General features: G+C 41.6%; 1 protein-coding gene across 1 annotated transcript in view; it reads left to right on the top strand.

The window, feature by feature from the left end:
• LOC149445621 (mucin-5AC-like) overlaps positions 1–17,601 on the top strand; it is a 173,919-nt gene that overhangs the window by 141,725 nt on the left and 14,593 nt on the right. Inside the window, exons 45-50 of the mRNA XM_089653506.1 lie at positions 951–1,020; positions 4,161–4,273; positions 7,166–7,197; positions 8,810–8,987; positions 9,302–9,406; positions 13,881–13,921. Coding sequence (XP_089509632.1) covers positions 951–1,020; positions 4,161–4,273; positions 7,166–7,197; positions 8,810–8,987; positions 9,302–9,406; positions 13,881–13,921 — 539 coding nt within the window. The remainder of the gene's footprint in view (positions 1–950; positions 1,021–4,160; positions 4,274–7,165; positions 7,198–8,809; positions 8,988–9,301; positions 9,407–13,880; positions 13,922–17,601) is intronic.

Genomic DNA, 17,601 nt, shown 5'->3' with positions numbered 1-17,601 from the left:
ACTTTCTGTTTTGATATATCTGAAATGTGTCCCTGTGGTGAATTTTCCATCCCTCCTTATATGGTGAAATTGTTGTAAGGAGGACAGGAAAGGGGGATACATCTAATGGAGCCCAAGATAGAAAGAAAAACTCAGCAGAAATTCTAATCCTTCCCCACTCTATCCAAAACTGGAGAAAAAAATGTTTGGCTTGGCATACACTTAACTGTTCATACAAGTAACTGTACACTTAACAGTGCCATGGTTAATTTACTAAAGAAGTAGGGGCTGTCAACTTTGCAAAGTGTAAGTGAATCTTCATTCATTTATTACCCAATCATGTGTGAAGGAATTTAAAAAAAAATGGAATTTAAATGAAACAAAATAGAAAAATGAGCATAGCTGCACCTTAGTCACCAATGTCTACTTTGCAAAGTGAAAATACCCTTTAAGTGAACAGCCTCTGCTCCTTTAGTAATTCAACCTCAGTGTCTTGCTTATGACAACATCATGCAGAAGGGAATCACTGCTTCCTTAGACCTAGAAAGCATGCAAGGAGAAGTAAAAACTATAGTTGTATTATTGCTTGCTACTTGCAAACATGAATACAGTGATTAGATCCAACCAGGGGCGGACTGATCATTTGGAAACTCGGGCACTGCCCGAGGGCCCGGGGTCAGTAGGGGGCCCCATGAGATGCCCCTGGTACCTTTTTCATAGGCTTTTTTGAGTTTGGGCAAGGACACAGGGGCCCCATGACCCTCTATTGCCCGGGGGCCCCATGATTTGTCAGTCCGCCCCTGGACCAACCATTCCTCACCTTCCATCTGATTCCACATCCAGCTGCAGAGTAAACTGGCATCTTACTTCACTGTCAATCCTATTTTTCAGATAGTTGCATAAAGAGGTAACATTGTATTCATTTTTAAATTGCTTCCAATAAGGTAAAGACAGGTTGTTTTTACTTCCAGATCTCACTTGCCCTACAGACAAAGTCTACAAAGCATGTGGCCCAGTTCAACAAAGAACATGCCAAACCACGTAAGTGTGTAAACACCAAGCATCAGACAATTTTGTTATTGCATAGTTTTTATTGATTTGCTTGTCTTGCTACTGTCATTTCAGAGTCATGGCAGTGACACTTAAAAGAGAAATTTTGGAATAGAAAAAAATAAACAATTATACTCATCTATATAGCTGCAGCACCAATCCCAGCTGCAGCTGTCCCCCATCGGTTCTACACTGAGAACTGAGTGATCAAAGTCCACTGATCACTCAGTTCTCAGTATCCAGTCTGCAGAGAGCCAGTGACTTAGTCACCTGCTTTGCCCCTCCAGCGTGCACACAAATTCAAATTCGGGATCTTTCCGTAGCCTAGACCATCTGAGTGATGTCAACCTACAGCAGGCTTCAGCCTGTTTTTGGCTGAAAATGGGTCAGGAGTACAGAGCAAAGTACACTCTTGTGATCCATAGGAAAAGTAGGCCAAACTAGCTTTGGCCATACTTCTCCCTTAACAGCCTATGTATAAACAAATATTGCTTTGTTTACATCACCCGATGGTTGTGAGGGTCCGCAGTTGAGGAGCTTATCTGAATCTGGAAGCCCTTTTTAACAATAAGAGGGTCCCCAGATACTGACATCCTATGTGAATGGATACATGGTACATAGTAGCACTATTCATTCCCAATAAAAAAATAAATAAATAATAATAATTAAAAAAAAAAAAATATATATATATATATAAAGAAAAAAAATCATCAGTCTTCATTGTTAGGAATGAAATTTGTCTATATTGTACAGTCTCCAACACTTTGGGGAGTGTGTGAGGATTTCACCTTCCCATCCATACTCGGGTCTAGGACGGGACTAGGGTCTATTCATGCTGATTGCTAGAGGATCTATTGCAACTGGGGGTCTATTGTTGTTGGTGGTGAATCTAATGTTGCTGGTAGGGGGTCTTGTGCTACTGGGGGGTTACTTGGAGAGATCTACTTTTGAGGGATGGGTGTATTGATGCTGGCTTCTGGGGGATCTTTTGTTGCTGAGGAGGTATATTGTTCCTGGTTGCAGGGGATCTATTTTACTACTTTCCTTGTTATCAATAACAAATTCCATCCAAATTACTTAGCACTACAAAATGATACTTAGTTCTGTATTTGCTAAAAAGGGTGGTACTGTGAGGTGGTAGGGGTTGGAACTAAGGGATGGTAAGGGGTAGAGTCAAGGGGTAACTAGGAAGGGGGGGAGTACCTGCACCTATTCTCTGAGACAAAAATCCCTGTTTGTTCATAAAAATGAGAACCAATTGGCAGGAGAATAGTTTTGTTTAATTTCTTGGTAACACAAATTACTAATCAGCCAATCACGTGGCAGCAACTCAATGCATTTAGGCATCTAGATGTGGTGCAGACTGCTCGCTGAAGTTCAAACTGAGCATCAGAATGGGGAAGTAAAACAGAAAAGACAAAGAGCGCACAACCGCTCTAGTGTAACTCCATTTATTAAAGGTTAAAATACATAAAAGTGATTGTACTCACATGGTACAATAAAATTAAGGCACTCTCAGTGTAGTAGTAGTCTTCTATATCTTCCTAGTATCATGGACATCAATGTGGTCATCAGCTGGTGGCTGAGTGGCTCCTCTAATAACTGGAACGACCTCTCAAAGCTTTCTGCTGCTACTGCTCATGCACCCATACCAGCTTTGCATGCTCAATAGATACCTCTCACAACTACGGAAGGAGAAGGAGGAGGAATTGTTTTCTATGATGACACCTATTGGAGGCATGGCCTCCTTTATCAAGTCTTGGGACTTATCAAGGGACTATATAAAGGAGGACATGCCTCCAAAAGGTGTTGACACAGCAACCACATCCTCCTTCTTTCCCTTCCGTAGTTGGGAGAGGTATCCATTGAGCGTGCACCGGCTGGTCCAGGTGCATGCGCAGTAGTGGCAGAACACTCTGACAGGTCGTTCCGGTTAGCAGAGGAGACACTCAGCCACCAGCTGATGACCACATTGATGCTCACGATACTAGAAAGATATAGAGGACTACTACTACACTGAGAGTGCCTTAATGTAATTGTACCATGTGAGTGCAATCACTTTTATGTATTTTAATATTTAATAAATGGAGTTACACTAGGGCGGCTGTGCGCTCTCTGTCTTATCTGTTTTACTGTTCAGATTCACTTCCGCCACCCTGTGGAGTCTTTGGAGAGCTGCAATATCCTTCCTTCCATTTCCAATTGCCAGCCTGAGGGGGTCTTTTCAGAAGATCAGCGCAGTAGTGACTTGTTTATGCTTTTCAAAATGGGGAAGAAAGGGGATTTAAGTAATACGTAACTTTGAACATGGCATGATTGTTGGTGCCAGACGGGCTGGTCTGAGTATTTTAAAAACTGCTGATCTACTGGGATTTTCTCATACAACAATCTCTAGCGGTTACAGAGAATGGTTCGAAAAAGAGAAAATATCCAGTGAGCAGCAGTTGTGTGGATGAAAATGCCTTGTTGATGTCAGAGGTCAGAGGAGAATGGGCAGACTGGTTTCACATGATAGAAATGCAACAGTAACTCAAATAACCACTTATTACAACCAAGGTATGCAGAATACCATCTCTGAACACACGACACATTGAATCTTGAAGCAGATGGGCTACAGCAACAGAAGACCACTCCGGGTGCAAGTGCACCCATCTTCTGATGGCTACTTCCAGCAGGATAATGTACTATGTCACAAAGCTCAACTCATCTCAAACTGGTTTCTTGCACATGACAACGAATTCACTGTTCTCCAATGGCCTCCACAAGTCATCAGATCTCAATCCAGTAGAGCACCTTTGGAATGTGGTGGAATGAGAGATTCGTATAATGGATTTGCAGCTGACAAATCTGCAGCAACTGTGTGATGCTATTATGTTATTATGAACCAAACTCTCTGAGGAATTTTTCCAACACCTTGTTAAATCTACAGTATGCCATAAAGAATTAATGCAGTTCTGAAGTTAAAAGGGGGTCCAACCCAATACTAGCAAGGTGTACCTAGTAATGTCGCCGGTGAATGTATAATGTGATATAAACAGAGTGGTGATAGTGTCATTTTAAATCAGCCAGAATGCCATTTTATTTAACAGTCTTCATAATGCAGATGAATTATGTTGCATGACTTCTTACAGGCCAGAACAATATGCAGCAATGCAGAATGATAGTCATTTCATTGAAGGATGTTTTTGTCGAGATGGTACAATGCCACACAGTCAAGCTAAAGATATTTGTGTATCTAACTGTGGTAAGGAGTGTGTTATTTTATATTTCTCTAATTATTGTAGATTTGTACAAAAATAGGGGAAAAGTCAACCAACAACATATTCATTTGTTACTACAGCATTACAAGCTCAAAGATGCCCAATACAGCCGAACAAACCAATCTGCTAGTTTTGAAATCTAGCCTGAACATGGCTGGTTCAGTTTGGTATAGCAGGAATGTGAGCTGTTTTCCTGTACAGTATATACTTCACCCTGTATATACTGTACTTCACCAGCTGAGCCAAGGGCAAAAAAGGGAATCCCTGTTTCAAACCACTAACCTGGTGTTGACGTGATGTCACCAGAACACCAACAAGCTTGTTTCAAACTGCAAAGCTCTATATCAGTGGTTCTCAACCTGTGGGTCGCGACCCCTTTGGGGGTCGAACGACCCTTTCACAGGGGTCGCCTAAGACCATTGGAAAACACATATTTCTGATGTGTAAAGAGCAGCTACTGTGTAGAAAGCAGTTGCTGTGTTGAAAGCAGCTACTCTGTTAAAAGCAGCTACTGTGCTGAAAGCAGCAGTATTGGAGGTAAAACGACACTTCATGAATTATAATTACTGGGTAAATAATTTTATGGTTGGGGGTCACCACAACATAAGGAACTGTATTAAAGGGTCACGGCATTAGGAAGCTTGAGAACCACTGCTCTATATTATTGTGTGATTACAAAGAAAAGCAATGTTTCAGGAGTGCACAGGAACTCTTCTTCAGTCTTCTGGCATGTGATCACTGGCCTGAGGAAGGGTCCCTGTGTGGTTCCTAAACAATGTCACGTGATGTGCTAGCAACAAACCTTATCCATGTGGTATCCATATGCTACACTATGACCAGTAGGGAGTGCTTGCACCACCCATTTAATCACATAGTTGATTCCAGTATAGTGTGTGAATGGGATACTCTGAAGGAAGTTTCTTACCTTCCCAGGAAGTGCAGAATTAATGGAATTATATACTGTATAACTTTCTGTCCTTGAGGATAGGTAGTTTGCCACTCTTGCCACAATGAACAGCTAAATGGGTCATCATGATGCAATCAAAGTGTAAACAATACTCAACTGTATGTATAGCCCAAACTTTTTTTTTTTAGTTATGGATTGAGTAGAAAAGGGTTAAAACAACTGTAATTTTATTGTAAGCTGTCTGTGTCTCATTGCTGAGATTTCCCTTCAATTCCTGTCCCAGAGATCAAACAGGAAATAAAACGTGAGGGAATTCCCATTAGACCTCTTAGCTGTCTTAGTTGTTCTGCCATTTGAAAATGTACCATCATCTCCTATTCTTGTGACAACTGTAAATTCTGCATTTTCTGTCTCAGTGTGAATAGTCTCCATAACCAAAGTAGAAGATAAATGTAATAGCTGGACCAAAAAAAAACTTTTTAAACTTTCACAGGGATTCTAACCCCTTACCACACTTCCCCCCAAAAAATGTTTTTGGGCTATGCATACACATTAATATATGTTATGTTTTGTATTTATGGAAAAAAATACTAATTTTGCACAAATGAAATAAATGAAAAAAAGGTCTGCACAATTTGACTTCCATACAGAAAGCATGAGGTTCATTAAAGTATTCTGGAGATCGTTAGGGAGATTCTCAAACTTTGATTGGTATTTATAGAAAATTATATATTCCCTATTTTGCCCCCTCTTTCTGATTTCTGCACTCTTATTAGGTGTGTTAAACATGTTAGAGAACCAGTCAGTTGTGTTTAGAGCTGTGCTTAGTTTTTAAAGGCCATATTGGCTGAGATAATAAATCAGGGGTGCTAGCTATGACCATTCCAGCTTTGTGCTTGAAGGATGTAAAGGGGATATATTTTATTAAAATTAAAATGAGACTGTCTAACCAGACGGTTTAACATGAGGTAGGCCAAAAGGAACCAAAAATCCCTCAGCTGAGGAAGTAATAAAAGCTTTGAATCAAACTGTTTTAATTAAGAATAGCTTGATGAATAGGTCTGAGACTTCTTGTGCTTACAAATCAGGCCTGGGCTAGCCATAGGACACACCGGGCATTTGTGAAGTGGGTCGGCGCCGCCTCAATAGGAGGGATGGCCTGGAGGCACATAGAGAAACCGGACCATACATTTCATAGAGAGAAAGAGAGAGAATTGAGCGGTTCCTCTAAGTGTCGCCCAGCCGCCCCTCCTATCCATCTCCTGCTGCCCTGGGCTCCTGTATGCTCCCCCAGTGGGCTATCCCCCCTCATCCTACGCAGCAGTGCTGCCGAATTCCACCCTCCCTAAAGCTGCTGTGAAGGATCTGTCAGGATAAACTATACCCAGTGCTGATAGCTCCCCTACCACCACAGACGGGAGAGGAGAGAGAAAGCTGGTTCTTCTCCTTCTCCTCCCGCCCTCTCCTCCTATGTCTGCCCCACCCACACTCCCCACCAGTCTTGTGTCTTCTCTCTCCTATCTTTCTTTCTTGAACTACCAGGGTCACAAAGGTCACTCTGGAAACTGGGCCCTGGGTCCCCGGGCTTAAGGCTGCTCAGTCTTAAATGCCCAAGCCTATTTTTTTGTCCCAGTTTGGGCGTGCTACAAACACACGGTCACCAGAACTGACTGAAGCTGACTGGATTGGAAGATGGTTATGTGATGTCTATAACTAGAGTTCTGATATATGCAATTTGTATTTCTGCATGTACTGTTATGATTCTTATTTATCCCTTCATTTAATCATTATTTGTTATAGAGTATATTCTTTCTATATTAATTAATATGTCTATGAAGTACATACATTAATACTGTATGTTTGACAATGCACTTATATGCTGGAGTAAAGTATGATAGCACAGTGAAGTTATAAACAGTTCATATTAGATATTGGAACATTTTGCTAAGAAGATTTGTGTCTCTTTCAGGATGTGTTGGACCAGACAATACGCCACGAAAAGTATGTTTTTTGTTTTTAAATCAACTTGTTTTATACCTATAATAGTTCATGAAATATTTATGATGCTGTTGTATCTATAGACCCTAGCCTAGCCGGACATTCAGTTCAACTGGAAAGAAGCCCAAGTTTAGCTGCAAATTAATTCACTGAAGTCTACTGTGTATGCATATAATGTTGACCCTCTTTGACTAGGTGGCCAGTCACAATAATAAAAAAAGAATCATCTGAGTACAAATTGGAAAAAAATGCTTAGGTCCAGAATAATAGTTTTATTAAACTCCATTCTGTCCTAGGCAGCAATCCAAGATGATTGGATATTGCTCTCCCCTAACATTTACTGCAAACACATTGCTCAGGCATATTCCACTGTTGTCACCACTTCCATGAAAAAGCCCCCTCAAAGTCAAATCTCCTGGAAACATGATTTTAAAATAAAGCTATTGCTAAAGAAAATGTTTTAAAATACTGTATTTGCCTCAACCCCAACTTCCAGCACTTTTGGGAGGCACAGGTGATGACGCAGTTGGGTTGATTTACTAAAACTGGAGAGTAAACATGCTGAAGTTAGAAGCAGATTGGCAACCATGCACAGCTGCATCAAATACTGCACTCTCAAGTTTAAGCAGTTTTAGTAAATCAATCTCAGTGCCTTACTGCTGCCTCATGTGATAGCTGGGCCCTCAAAATCCCATGAGAATATACTTATATATATATAACTTATATATAAGTTTCTAGATGGGATTTCAAGCTCCCAGCTATCCCAGGAGCAACAAGCCTCCTGGATGTGTTGGAAGCTGGGGCTGAGGGTATTAATTTCTTTTTTTTTTTTTTTTTTTAGCTGGAGGGTTTTTTTTTTTTACTTTGGGGTGTGTGCGTGTGTGGGGTGGGGAGTTGGGGAAGGGGTGTTCAGTGGAGTGGACCTTTTCATGGAATGTTTGCCCTAGGAATATGCCTCAGGAAATAAACACATGCAGTCTATTATCAGTGTAGTGCATGTGGACACGGATAGGCTGTAAAGAGATTTCAGGACATCACCATTAAAATATTGAATAAAGGTAATAACCCACCTACAAATTCCCCAAAATACAAATTATTTTTCTACAAATTGGACACTCAGTAAGGGATTTACCTTTACTTTAACAGACTTGCCAGTGTCCACAAGTCCTACACTAATCTGTCCCTGTGACTTTATCAGCAGCACCCAATATGATTTCCTAATCACAACTAAAGCAATATGGCTACTAGGAACCCACCCTTTTTTAGCAAGGGGGCTGGCTTATACAAAAGACTCCTTTTACACCAGTGACTTAAGTTCAAAGACATGGGAGTGCATTATAATTCCTATGGCAAATTCACACATAATTTGCAGGGTCCACAAACCGTGAACCTGCAGGATTCATCACGAGCCCACGGTAGCAACAAATCTGAACCTCATCCCCATTACCTATATTGGCAACCAAAATTTTCAATTTTAACTTATACTATAAAAGATGACACCTACAGTCTCAATGTTTGCCATGAAGGAGGTCTATTTCCAAACTCTGGTTATTGTAAATTAGCACTGATATGCAAATAGTTAGTACAATTTGATAATTTTGCTCATTTTTCGCAGTTTGGAGAAGAGTTCCAGTTAGGTCACCTGAAATGTGTATGCAGGGAAGGTGGCAGTGGCCTCTATTGTGAAAAACGCGAGTGTCCCATCAGGATGACTGACACCTGTGAGAAGGAAGGTTTTATTCCTGTGACCAGGATCAGCACCAGTGACCCCTATTGTAATGAAACCGTTTGCAGTAAGTGCTACCTATTATTTTTGCACATTTTTTCCAAGAAACCATAAAAAACTTATGAGTATTGGTTCTTTTAGGTGTATTATCAAGAGACCCTTTCTATTTAGGCGGTTCAATCCTTATTAACTTTACTAAGAAAATATGTGATTTGTCTGGCTGGCCACAGGCATCAGACATTTATGTTTCAAAACAGTTATCCTGACAGATATTCTCCTTATTATACATTTTCTCAAAATATATGAAGCTAAGTGTGTAAGTATATGGTACAAGTATTTGGTAAGTTTGCCTAACCCTAAATATTGTATCTTCTTTTACAGTATGTGACACTAGTCGATGCTCAACTAAGCCTCCTGACTGTGGTATTGGTTATGAAGCTGTTGCTGACATTCCAAATGGACACTGTTGTACAGTATATACTTGTAGTAAGTTATGTCCTCTACAGGTGGACTTTATTTTTTTTCAGGGAGTAAAACAGTTCACATACACATCTATAGCATTAAAGTAGTGCATCATTCTAATATATTTTGCATATGCAGCACTATCCCCGTAGGAGTCGCTGAGTTATTTTCAGGCTCCTCCTCATTTTGGACCCCTCTTTGAAAGCCCAACGCTTGCTGATACCACAAGGTTCCTTTGACCAGAGTAAATTAACACCAGAAAGTAAACTCACACACAGCTTAGATAAAATGGATATGAGGTTTATACTAAACTTTAATGTAAATTCGGTTGAACAGTACAAAATGGTATTGATACTTGGAATGGCAATAATTACTCTTAGCAACTCTAAGCAAAGAAGTAACACATATAGCAGGAGTTCAATCAATGTTAGGCCTGCTTTCAGAAATTAACCCAATGCCTCCAACCTGAGGTAGTAGCAACCCCAGTGAGCAATAAGAACTAGCAAGAATGAAACTAGCTCACTTTGGGCTCTCAAAGCCTGGCGGCAAGGTTTACATCTGAGGTACAAGAGCTCTTTGATCAAGGTAGTCAATGTCCCTTTAAGTGCAGTGAGGACTCTTTTGGCAGGACTGTGGGTGATGTAGGTAATAGTTCCTGACAGAATTTACACAAAGGGGGGTAGAAGAAAGGACAAGGACTTTCCCTTTGAAGGATAATTGACTTGTGTGCTGTCTCCTTTATTGCACTAAGAAAAGAGCAGCTTTTAGGTAAATGTTAAGCTGGCAAATGGGCTTGTGTCAGGGCAGGGCTGTGGAACAGACAGGTAGGCCTAGTGGCAGGGTAACGCACTGGCTGACGACAACCACCACCAACAGACCGAAGTCCCTCAGGGCGCGGAGTCTAAGTCCCAAGCTGTCCTTCACCAGGGCCCCTGATGGTGGGGATGGACTTGACGCAGCCAGGAACCAGGTCGCGGCCCCCGAGACACCCCGGCTGCGGTAATGGCCGCCGCCAATGGCGTGTAGCTGGTAAGAATGACAATAGCGTAGTCAGGCAGGCCGGATCAACAACAACGGGACAAAACGGTACAAAACAGTAGACAGAGAATCACAGGTCACGGGCTGGGTTCAGCAACGGAAGGTCAGATCGAAGGAAAACACAGAGAATGGTCTTAGTCACAAGCCGAGTCAGATACCAGAAGAGTCACGAGAGTATACACAGAGCTGTAGCAAGACAAAGACACAAGACACAAGTGCAAAGAGCATGTGCAGATCACAGGCTTATATGTACTCAGCCACACCCCTCTGGGGGATGGACCTCAGAGACCTGAAGGCATAAAAGATTCCCACCATGCTCAGCAGAAATCCAAGATGGATGCCAGCACATGGAGTAACATAATCTCTGGGAAAAGGTAGGACCTTAACAGCTTGTTGGCAAAAAGGGAAAGTCCACTCCATGGAATTCTGTGACCAATGGTAATGGTGGTAGAAGTTTCTTTAGGAGGATAGGCCAATGGTTCAGGGACCACTGATGTGATCTGGTGAGCAGGAAGTGTGCACTGCAGTCAGCTTTGATGATTTAACTGTACTGTAAATGTGTTCCTCTGTAGTGGCTAAGGAACTAGGCCACAACACGTGTTAACACGTGCTAACTGAAAGCAATGTCGACAACTGTGTGCAGGTAAAGTAGCAGGTATGAAGAGAATGTCAGCTGGTGTATGGGACTCTCTCACCCAATCAGTAGCTTTCTGCAGGTCCTGGCTGTCTCTCTCTCGGCATATGGGGGCCCTCACATTTTCTCCGGCCTCACATGCAGTGTTCCTTCCGGTCACTGCTCTCCGGATCACCTGGTGGCAGACTCATTGGACAATGTGGCAAGATCAGCGGTCAGCTGCTCCTCCTTGCTTCTTCTCTGTCCGACTCTGCGTCCTGGTCCAGTTCTCTGGCAGTCAGCAACACTCTCTCTTTGCTTCCTCTCTCCCTTCTCACTTTCTGTCCACGCTTCTGTATATATCTGCCCCCGCCCACACACCAGCACTTCTGGGAAAGGTAGCCCTTTGGTACACTACTCCCCACCAAAGTCCTGCGATTCAGCATAGAAGGTCCATGGGGCTGCTCTGCTGAATGTGAGGACCACTGAATTAGCAGGACACTGCCATCTTGTGTTGGTTTTAACATCCTTCAGCTGACATTACAGCAAGGGTGTTACACATATTATGACTAAACCATTTTATTTCTGTATCTCCAAGAATGCAAATAAAATAAATGCTGCACTTCAAATAAAACTAAAAATGAGTCTTAGGAGTGGGCACAAGACAAAGTGCCTGCTTTTACCTCCTCTACCAGTACCCCCCCCCCCCCCAATTAGATGTTTTACATTTGCTATGAACATTGGAATTCCCTGAGTTGTAAGGTAAACCTTACCATCAGCATGTCCCACATACCCACTAGTCACTTATCCACTTAGTGCACTCCCATTGAACAGGGCATCAATGGATCAGTGAAACATTGGAGATTTACTAAAACTGGTGCACACAGAATCTCGGGCAGCTGTGCATAGTAACCAATCAGCTTCTAGGTTTTATTGTCAAAGCTTAAGTGAACAAGCTGATGTTAGACGCCGATTGGTTACTATGCACACCGTCACCAGATTCTGTGTGAACCAGTTTTAGGTAAATCTCCCCCATTGTGTTAGCAGTAAAGAGGGGAACCTTTATAGCAAACTGAGAGAATTCTCAGATGTGGCCCTAAGGAAGCTTCTTTCAGCAAGGGAAGTAATAGCAGGACACTTTCCAGTAGTCACATTTTGCCTGTGAAACACAATATTACTTTAATCTATTTATTACATGTGATTGGAATTGTTAGATTACAAGGAAACCTTTCTTCAGAGAAATATGGAGGAAGCCATTTGTGACCTTCTTAAAATGCCAGTTGCCTAACTATTGCTGGCTATAATAAGAGTCTCTAATGTGGAAACCGCAGGAAAACAATGGAGTCAGAGAAAAGTCAGAACTCTTGATCCGTATAAATAAAAAGTGCAGCGCTAATCAAATAAATCATAAGAAGTAGGAAATAAAAGTACATAAAAAGTTCATATAAAGGCTCATATAAAAAGTGTATATACAAAAGTGTAGATAAACAATCCCCTCCGCAGCAGAATAAATAAGGCTTGTGCTCAGGAAACAATGGTAGAATTACGCACTCACCAGAAGCGCATAGGTAATGTGCATGTTAATATATCCACCATGGACCACTTAGGCAGGCAGGGTATGTCAGGCGTCTGGTGAGCTTCCTTCTAAGGACTGGACAGCACAGCAGTGTGTCTTGGGGTTAATGTAGAAATCTGCTGGTCCAGAGGTCCCTTTTAGGATGGATGGGTGCTCAGCCTGGATACAGGGCTCCCTTCCTCTGGATACTGGTGGATCGGCTGAAGGTTTAAGAGCTCCAGGAAAGAGCCACAAAAGAAGTGCTCATAGTGTAGTATTTATGAAAAAACTTTATTCCAAAATGAATATTCATAAAAAAGGGTAATATTGCAGAGTTATGCAGCACTGACCCGATTAAAGATGGCCACTGGACCTGCACGTGGCACCGGCGGCAATGACGTCACGGTGTGCTGGTTCCTCCTTAGGCCTTTTGTGCCACACGCGTCATCAGAGAAGAGATCAACACCGTGACGGACGTCAATTGTTTATATAGATAAAATGGCGCATGTGCTTTACCACGCTACCATTTTGTTGAAGGGTGCGATGTGCTTATGTGCCCAGCGAAAGCGCCATTTTGCCGTTGATCTGAGTCGGACAGGCAGCTGTGATGCTGCGGGGAACTTTATTATATGTGTATTAATAGGGGAGATCGCGATCTGTCCAAAAACTGGCAGCCTTATTTATTCTGCTGCGGAGGGGATCGTTTATCTACACTTTTATATAGACACTTTTTATATGAGCCTTTATATAAACTTTTTATGTACTTTTATATCCTACTTCTTATGAATTATTTGATTAGCGCTGCACTTTTTATGTATACGGTTTTAGCAAGGTTTTGATTTGGTTATCTTTAGTGCCACAGCTGCTACAGCTGCTACATTAAGAGCGCTCACTTTGCCTTACCAGATTTTAGAACTCTTGATCCACCTACTGGTTTTACGTCAAGAACTCAGAAAGTACTAAAGCCCCTGGGTTAGCATGAAAGCCAGGTCATTTGCATTTCCAGAAGAGGCCAGCAATGGTAGCCTGCATATTCTCTCAGTACAGGATCCCTTTCACTATATTCAAGAATGGGACAAGGGTTTCCCTGTAAGAAGGTTGTGTGCAAGATTTTTGGATTTGGACTATATTGTAAGTGGGGTGTCAGGCAGTCATTATTTGCTATGTTAATTACAGTATGTGTAAGTAAGTAGGTATTATATTTGAAATTGTATCTAAAATTGTACAAAGTACATATGATGAATAGCAGCCTTCTTTGCACATATAAAGCCATCTGCTGTGCTCTATTACAGTTCTGAAGAAAGTCTGTGTACATGAAAACGCAGAATATTTGGTAAGTAAATCAAACACTTTGGTGATTTTTGTTCTGCTCCTAAATCTGCTTTTGTTTGAGACATGTTTTGTCTTTGGTTATTCTCCAGCATACTGCTGAGCGTACAGAGATTTACTGAACGAGCATTTAAATAAAATTTTGTGAATTAGACCGTTTTTTGTGGGTTTACCAGCTTCCTTTGCTATATGAGATGTGTCTATATAGCATTGTAAGAAACTGCATTATTGCCATTTCTGCATTACCTAAGGATGTCCGGGATTTAAAGGATAAGTTCACCTTCCCACAAAAAATAATACATGCACATTTTTTTTCAGATAAAAAAGTGCATTTAATATTTTTTGTTTTAGGATCCTGTAAAGCATTGCACCAGCGATCAGCTCATACATCCCATACAGATGAGCTGTTACTTGTTGACAGGAAGACTCAATGAACTAACACAGTGCTCACAGCACCGTGGTACTTCATTGAGGACTACAAGCCAACAGCCACTAAGGCTATCAGGACTTATAGTACACTCATTCACAGAGGACTGTGAATGAATGCCACAGCCGTGTGGGTGGAGCCCTGCACAGCCATGCTGTTTTTCAAAAGTGACAGCTAGTATGGGGAACTTCTCACCCTATAAATAGCCATTATAGCGCCTGTACTACGTATGAGTATATATACTTACCTGAAATCCTGACCTGCTGAGAGCTACATAGTTACATAGTTAGTCTGCTCCTGCAGGGGAAACATTCCTAACTGATCGCCTGAGAGGCAATCAGATATTCCCTGGATCAACTTCACCTATAAATGTTTGTACCCAGTTATCTTCTGTGTGTTCAAGAAAGAATCCAGACCTTTTTTAAAGCAATCCACTGAGCTGGCCAGAACCAACCCTTGAGGGAATCTATACCACATTTTCACAACTCTCACTGTGAAGAAACCTTTCCGTACATGGAGATTAAATTTATTTTCCCACAGACTTAGAGTGCTCCTTTGTCCTCTGTGATGACCTCAAGGTGAATAACTGTACACCAAGTTCACTATATGTATTTATACATGTTGATCATACCCCCCCTTAATCTCCAATTCTCAAGAGAGAATGAATTCAGTTTCTCTAAATTTCCTCATAGCTGACCTCCTCCATTCCTCTTAGTGTGGCCTCATGAGTTCCACGCAACTTTTGAAAAATCCCAATCATACATATGCACTGCAGCTTCCATTTTGATTGGGAGATTGATCACCACCTGTCCAAGTGGCCATTAATTGAGAATGGAATGTAAGGGAGGTTCACAAGCCAGCTTGGAAAATGTTTAGAAGAGGCTATTTTGTACCAGACAAGTTGCATAGTGAAGATCCTGTTGGAGTGGGCTACAGGTAGGTATGTATTTGTATATAAGGAGCCGAAAACAGTATGTGCAATCCTCCTAACACTCTGCGATGGAAAAGAAACACCTTTTAGCACCTTAAGCATACAAGAAAAGGAAAAAAATAATTTGCAATGCTTCCCAGTTATGCAGACCACAACAAATTAATAATAGGTTAAAACTACAAGGGCTTTTTTTTCATTTTTATTTATAAATGTACAGATAAATACAAACGTTTAACAACTTCAAACAGTTTGCAAATCTTGGCAAGTTACTTCTTGAATAAAACATAGATGCATTAGATTGATCATTGTCAGGTACATTTTACTAAACTCAGAAGAGTATAGAATTATAAAAAGCATGACTGTAGAAGAAAGAAAGTTCTGAAAATGACTCATTAACAGGCATAATATGGATACAGAACTCGGAGTTCGAGTCTCCAGGATTCCAGAAAAAAAACTATCAAACTGATGTTGACTAGCCAGAGGGTTGTACATTGAGGGGTTTTGTTGTTTTTTTGTTTGTTGAGATTGGGAACAATAAGCAATTAGTGATATAGCAAGTGAAAGGTAGGGCGGGAAGGAAAGAGAAAAAGAAAAAAAAAGCAGGGGGGGAGGGGTTGGAAGAGGGGAAGGGCAGAGGGGGAATGGGGAAGGGTAGGGCAGGGGTCAGGGGAGAGCTAATAAGGACAAGGGAAGACAGCTGTACAGATCGTACATGGCGTAGAAGAACCCACCAACGTGATATCTGGGGGCAAGGGTTTAATTGAATTGAGCATATTCATCAGAGAAGCGAAACTGGTCCCAATAGAACCATCTATTCCGATGTTCCTCTGATTTTCCCCGCAGAGTCAAGGTCAGATGCTCCATGGTTTCTATATCACCCTGGCGAACCATTGATAAATAGCAGGGGGAGTCTGTTGCTTCCACATAGCTGGAATACAGGCTCTAGCTGCATTCAATAGATGTTTGAGTAAGGATCTGTGATATTTTTTCTTAGAGAGGGGATTTAAGAGAATAGCTGCTGGCTCATCAGTTAAGGAAACATCAGTGAACCTGTGTATAAAATGCAGGACTTACTGCCAGTATGGGCGTAATACCGGACATTCCCAGAAGATGTGAAGAAGAGTGCCAAATTGAGCACTGCATCTCCAGCATTGATCAGTTTCCTGAGGAAATATTCTGGCTAGAATCGAGGGAGTCCTGTACCATCTAGCGACTATTTTATACGTGGTTTCCTGATATTTGCTACATAATGAAGACTTATGTGCGAATAAGTGTATCCAGTCCTTTTTCTAGTCAGAGAAAATGGTCGGCAAGTCTTAATCCCTTTTAGCTAGAAACGGTGGGACCAAATGGGCATGTAAAGATAAAAGGTATCGATAAGAGAGCGACAATGATTTTCAGATCGGCTCTTCACCCAGACAAAGCTCTTCAAATGAAGTAAGAGGCCTCTGGAATTTTTGCGGTTTGGGGAGAGTAGTTAAGAAATGCATCAAATGGAAAGCTGACCAGCTGTTGAGGATTTTGGGTCCCCAGTGTACAAAGACAGAGCTAGCCAGCGCCCATCCTGTAGATTGAAGGAAAAAAGCTGCACGTAAAAATTTTTGGCGGGCATGATGAAAGAATGTTACGTCCGTCAGACCTGGAGCAAAGGATGGGTGGATGATGATTGGTGTCATCGGAGATGGGAAACTGTCCAAAGAAGAAAGTTTATACACTCTTTCTATTTCCGTTGTCATGGCTTGAGTTAAAGGGTGGAGGGGTAAGTGTGTGGTAAATTGAACGCCTGCCCAAGGTATCCCCCCAATGGGCACTCCAGCAAAGTCCTGTTCCAGGGATACTCAGAGTTTACCAAGGCTGTGTCTGCACCAGTCAATTACTCGATTCATGTGGACTGCTGTATAGTACAAGGCTGGGTTTGGGAATGCCCCCTCTCAATTTGGGTCATAGTAGGAGTGACCTACTAAGTCGAGGCGACCTACCGCTCCAGACAAACTGAATAAAAATTGACCGCAGTACTGGAAAATATGTCTGTGGTAGTTTAATTGGCAAGGCTTGTAGTAGGTACAATAGTCTGGGCATGGTGTTCATCTTCAATACATTGCATCGTCCAAACCAAGACAAAGCCTAATGTTTCCATCTGGCCAAGTCTTGATGTAAAGAAGATAAAAACGGTTGAAAATTGAGCTTGAAGATAGAGTTCAGGTTAGCTGGGATTTTAGTTCCTAAATATTGGATAAAGTTCATCACCCGCTAAATGGAAAGTTGGGTCGTAATCTTACAAGAACAAAGTCAAGAATTGATATATTGAGGGATTCCGATTTTTGAA

The sequence above is a fragment of the Staurois parvus genome, unplaced genomic scaffold (assembly GCF_062004578.1).
Source record: "Staurois parvus isolate SC_StPar_1 unplaced genomic scaffold, SC_StPar_1.0 ptg000715l, whole genome shotgun sequence".
In the NCBI taxonomy this organism is placed as follows: Eukaryota; Metazoa; Chordata; class Amphibia; order Anura; family Ranidae; genus Staurois; species Staurois parvus.
This window is presented reverse-complemented; position numbering and strand designations above follow the sequence as displayed.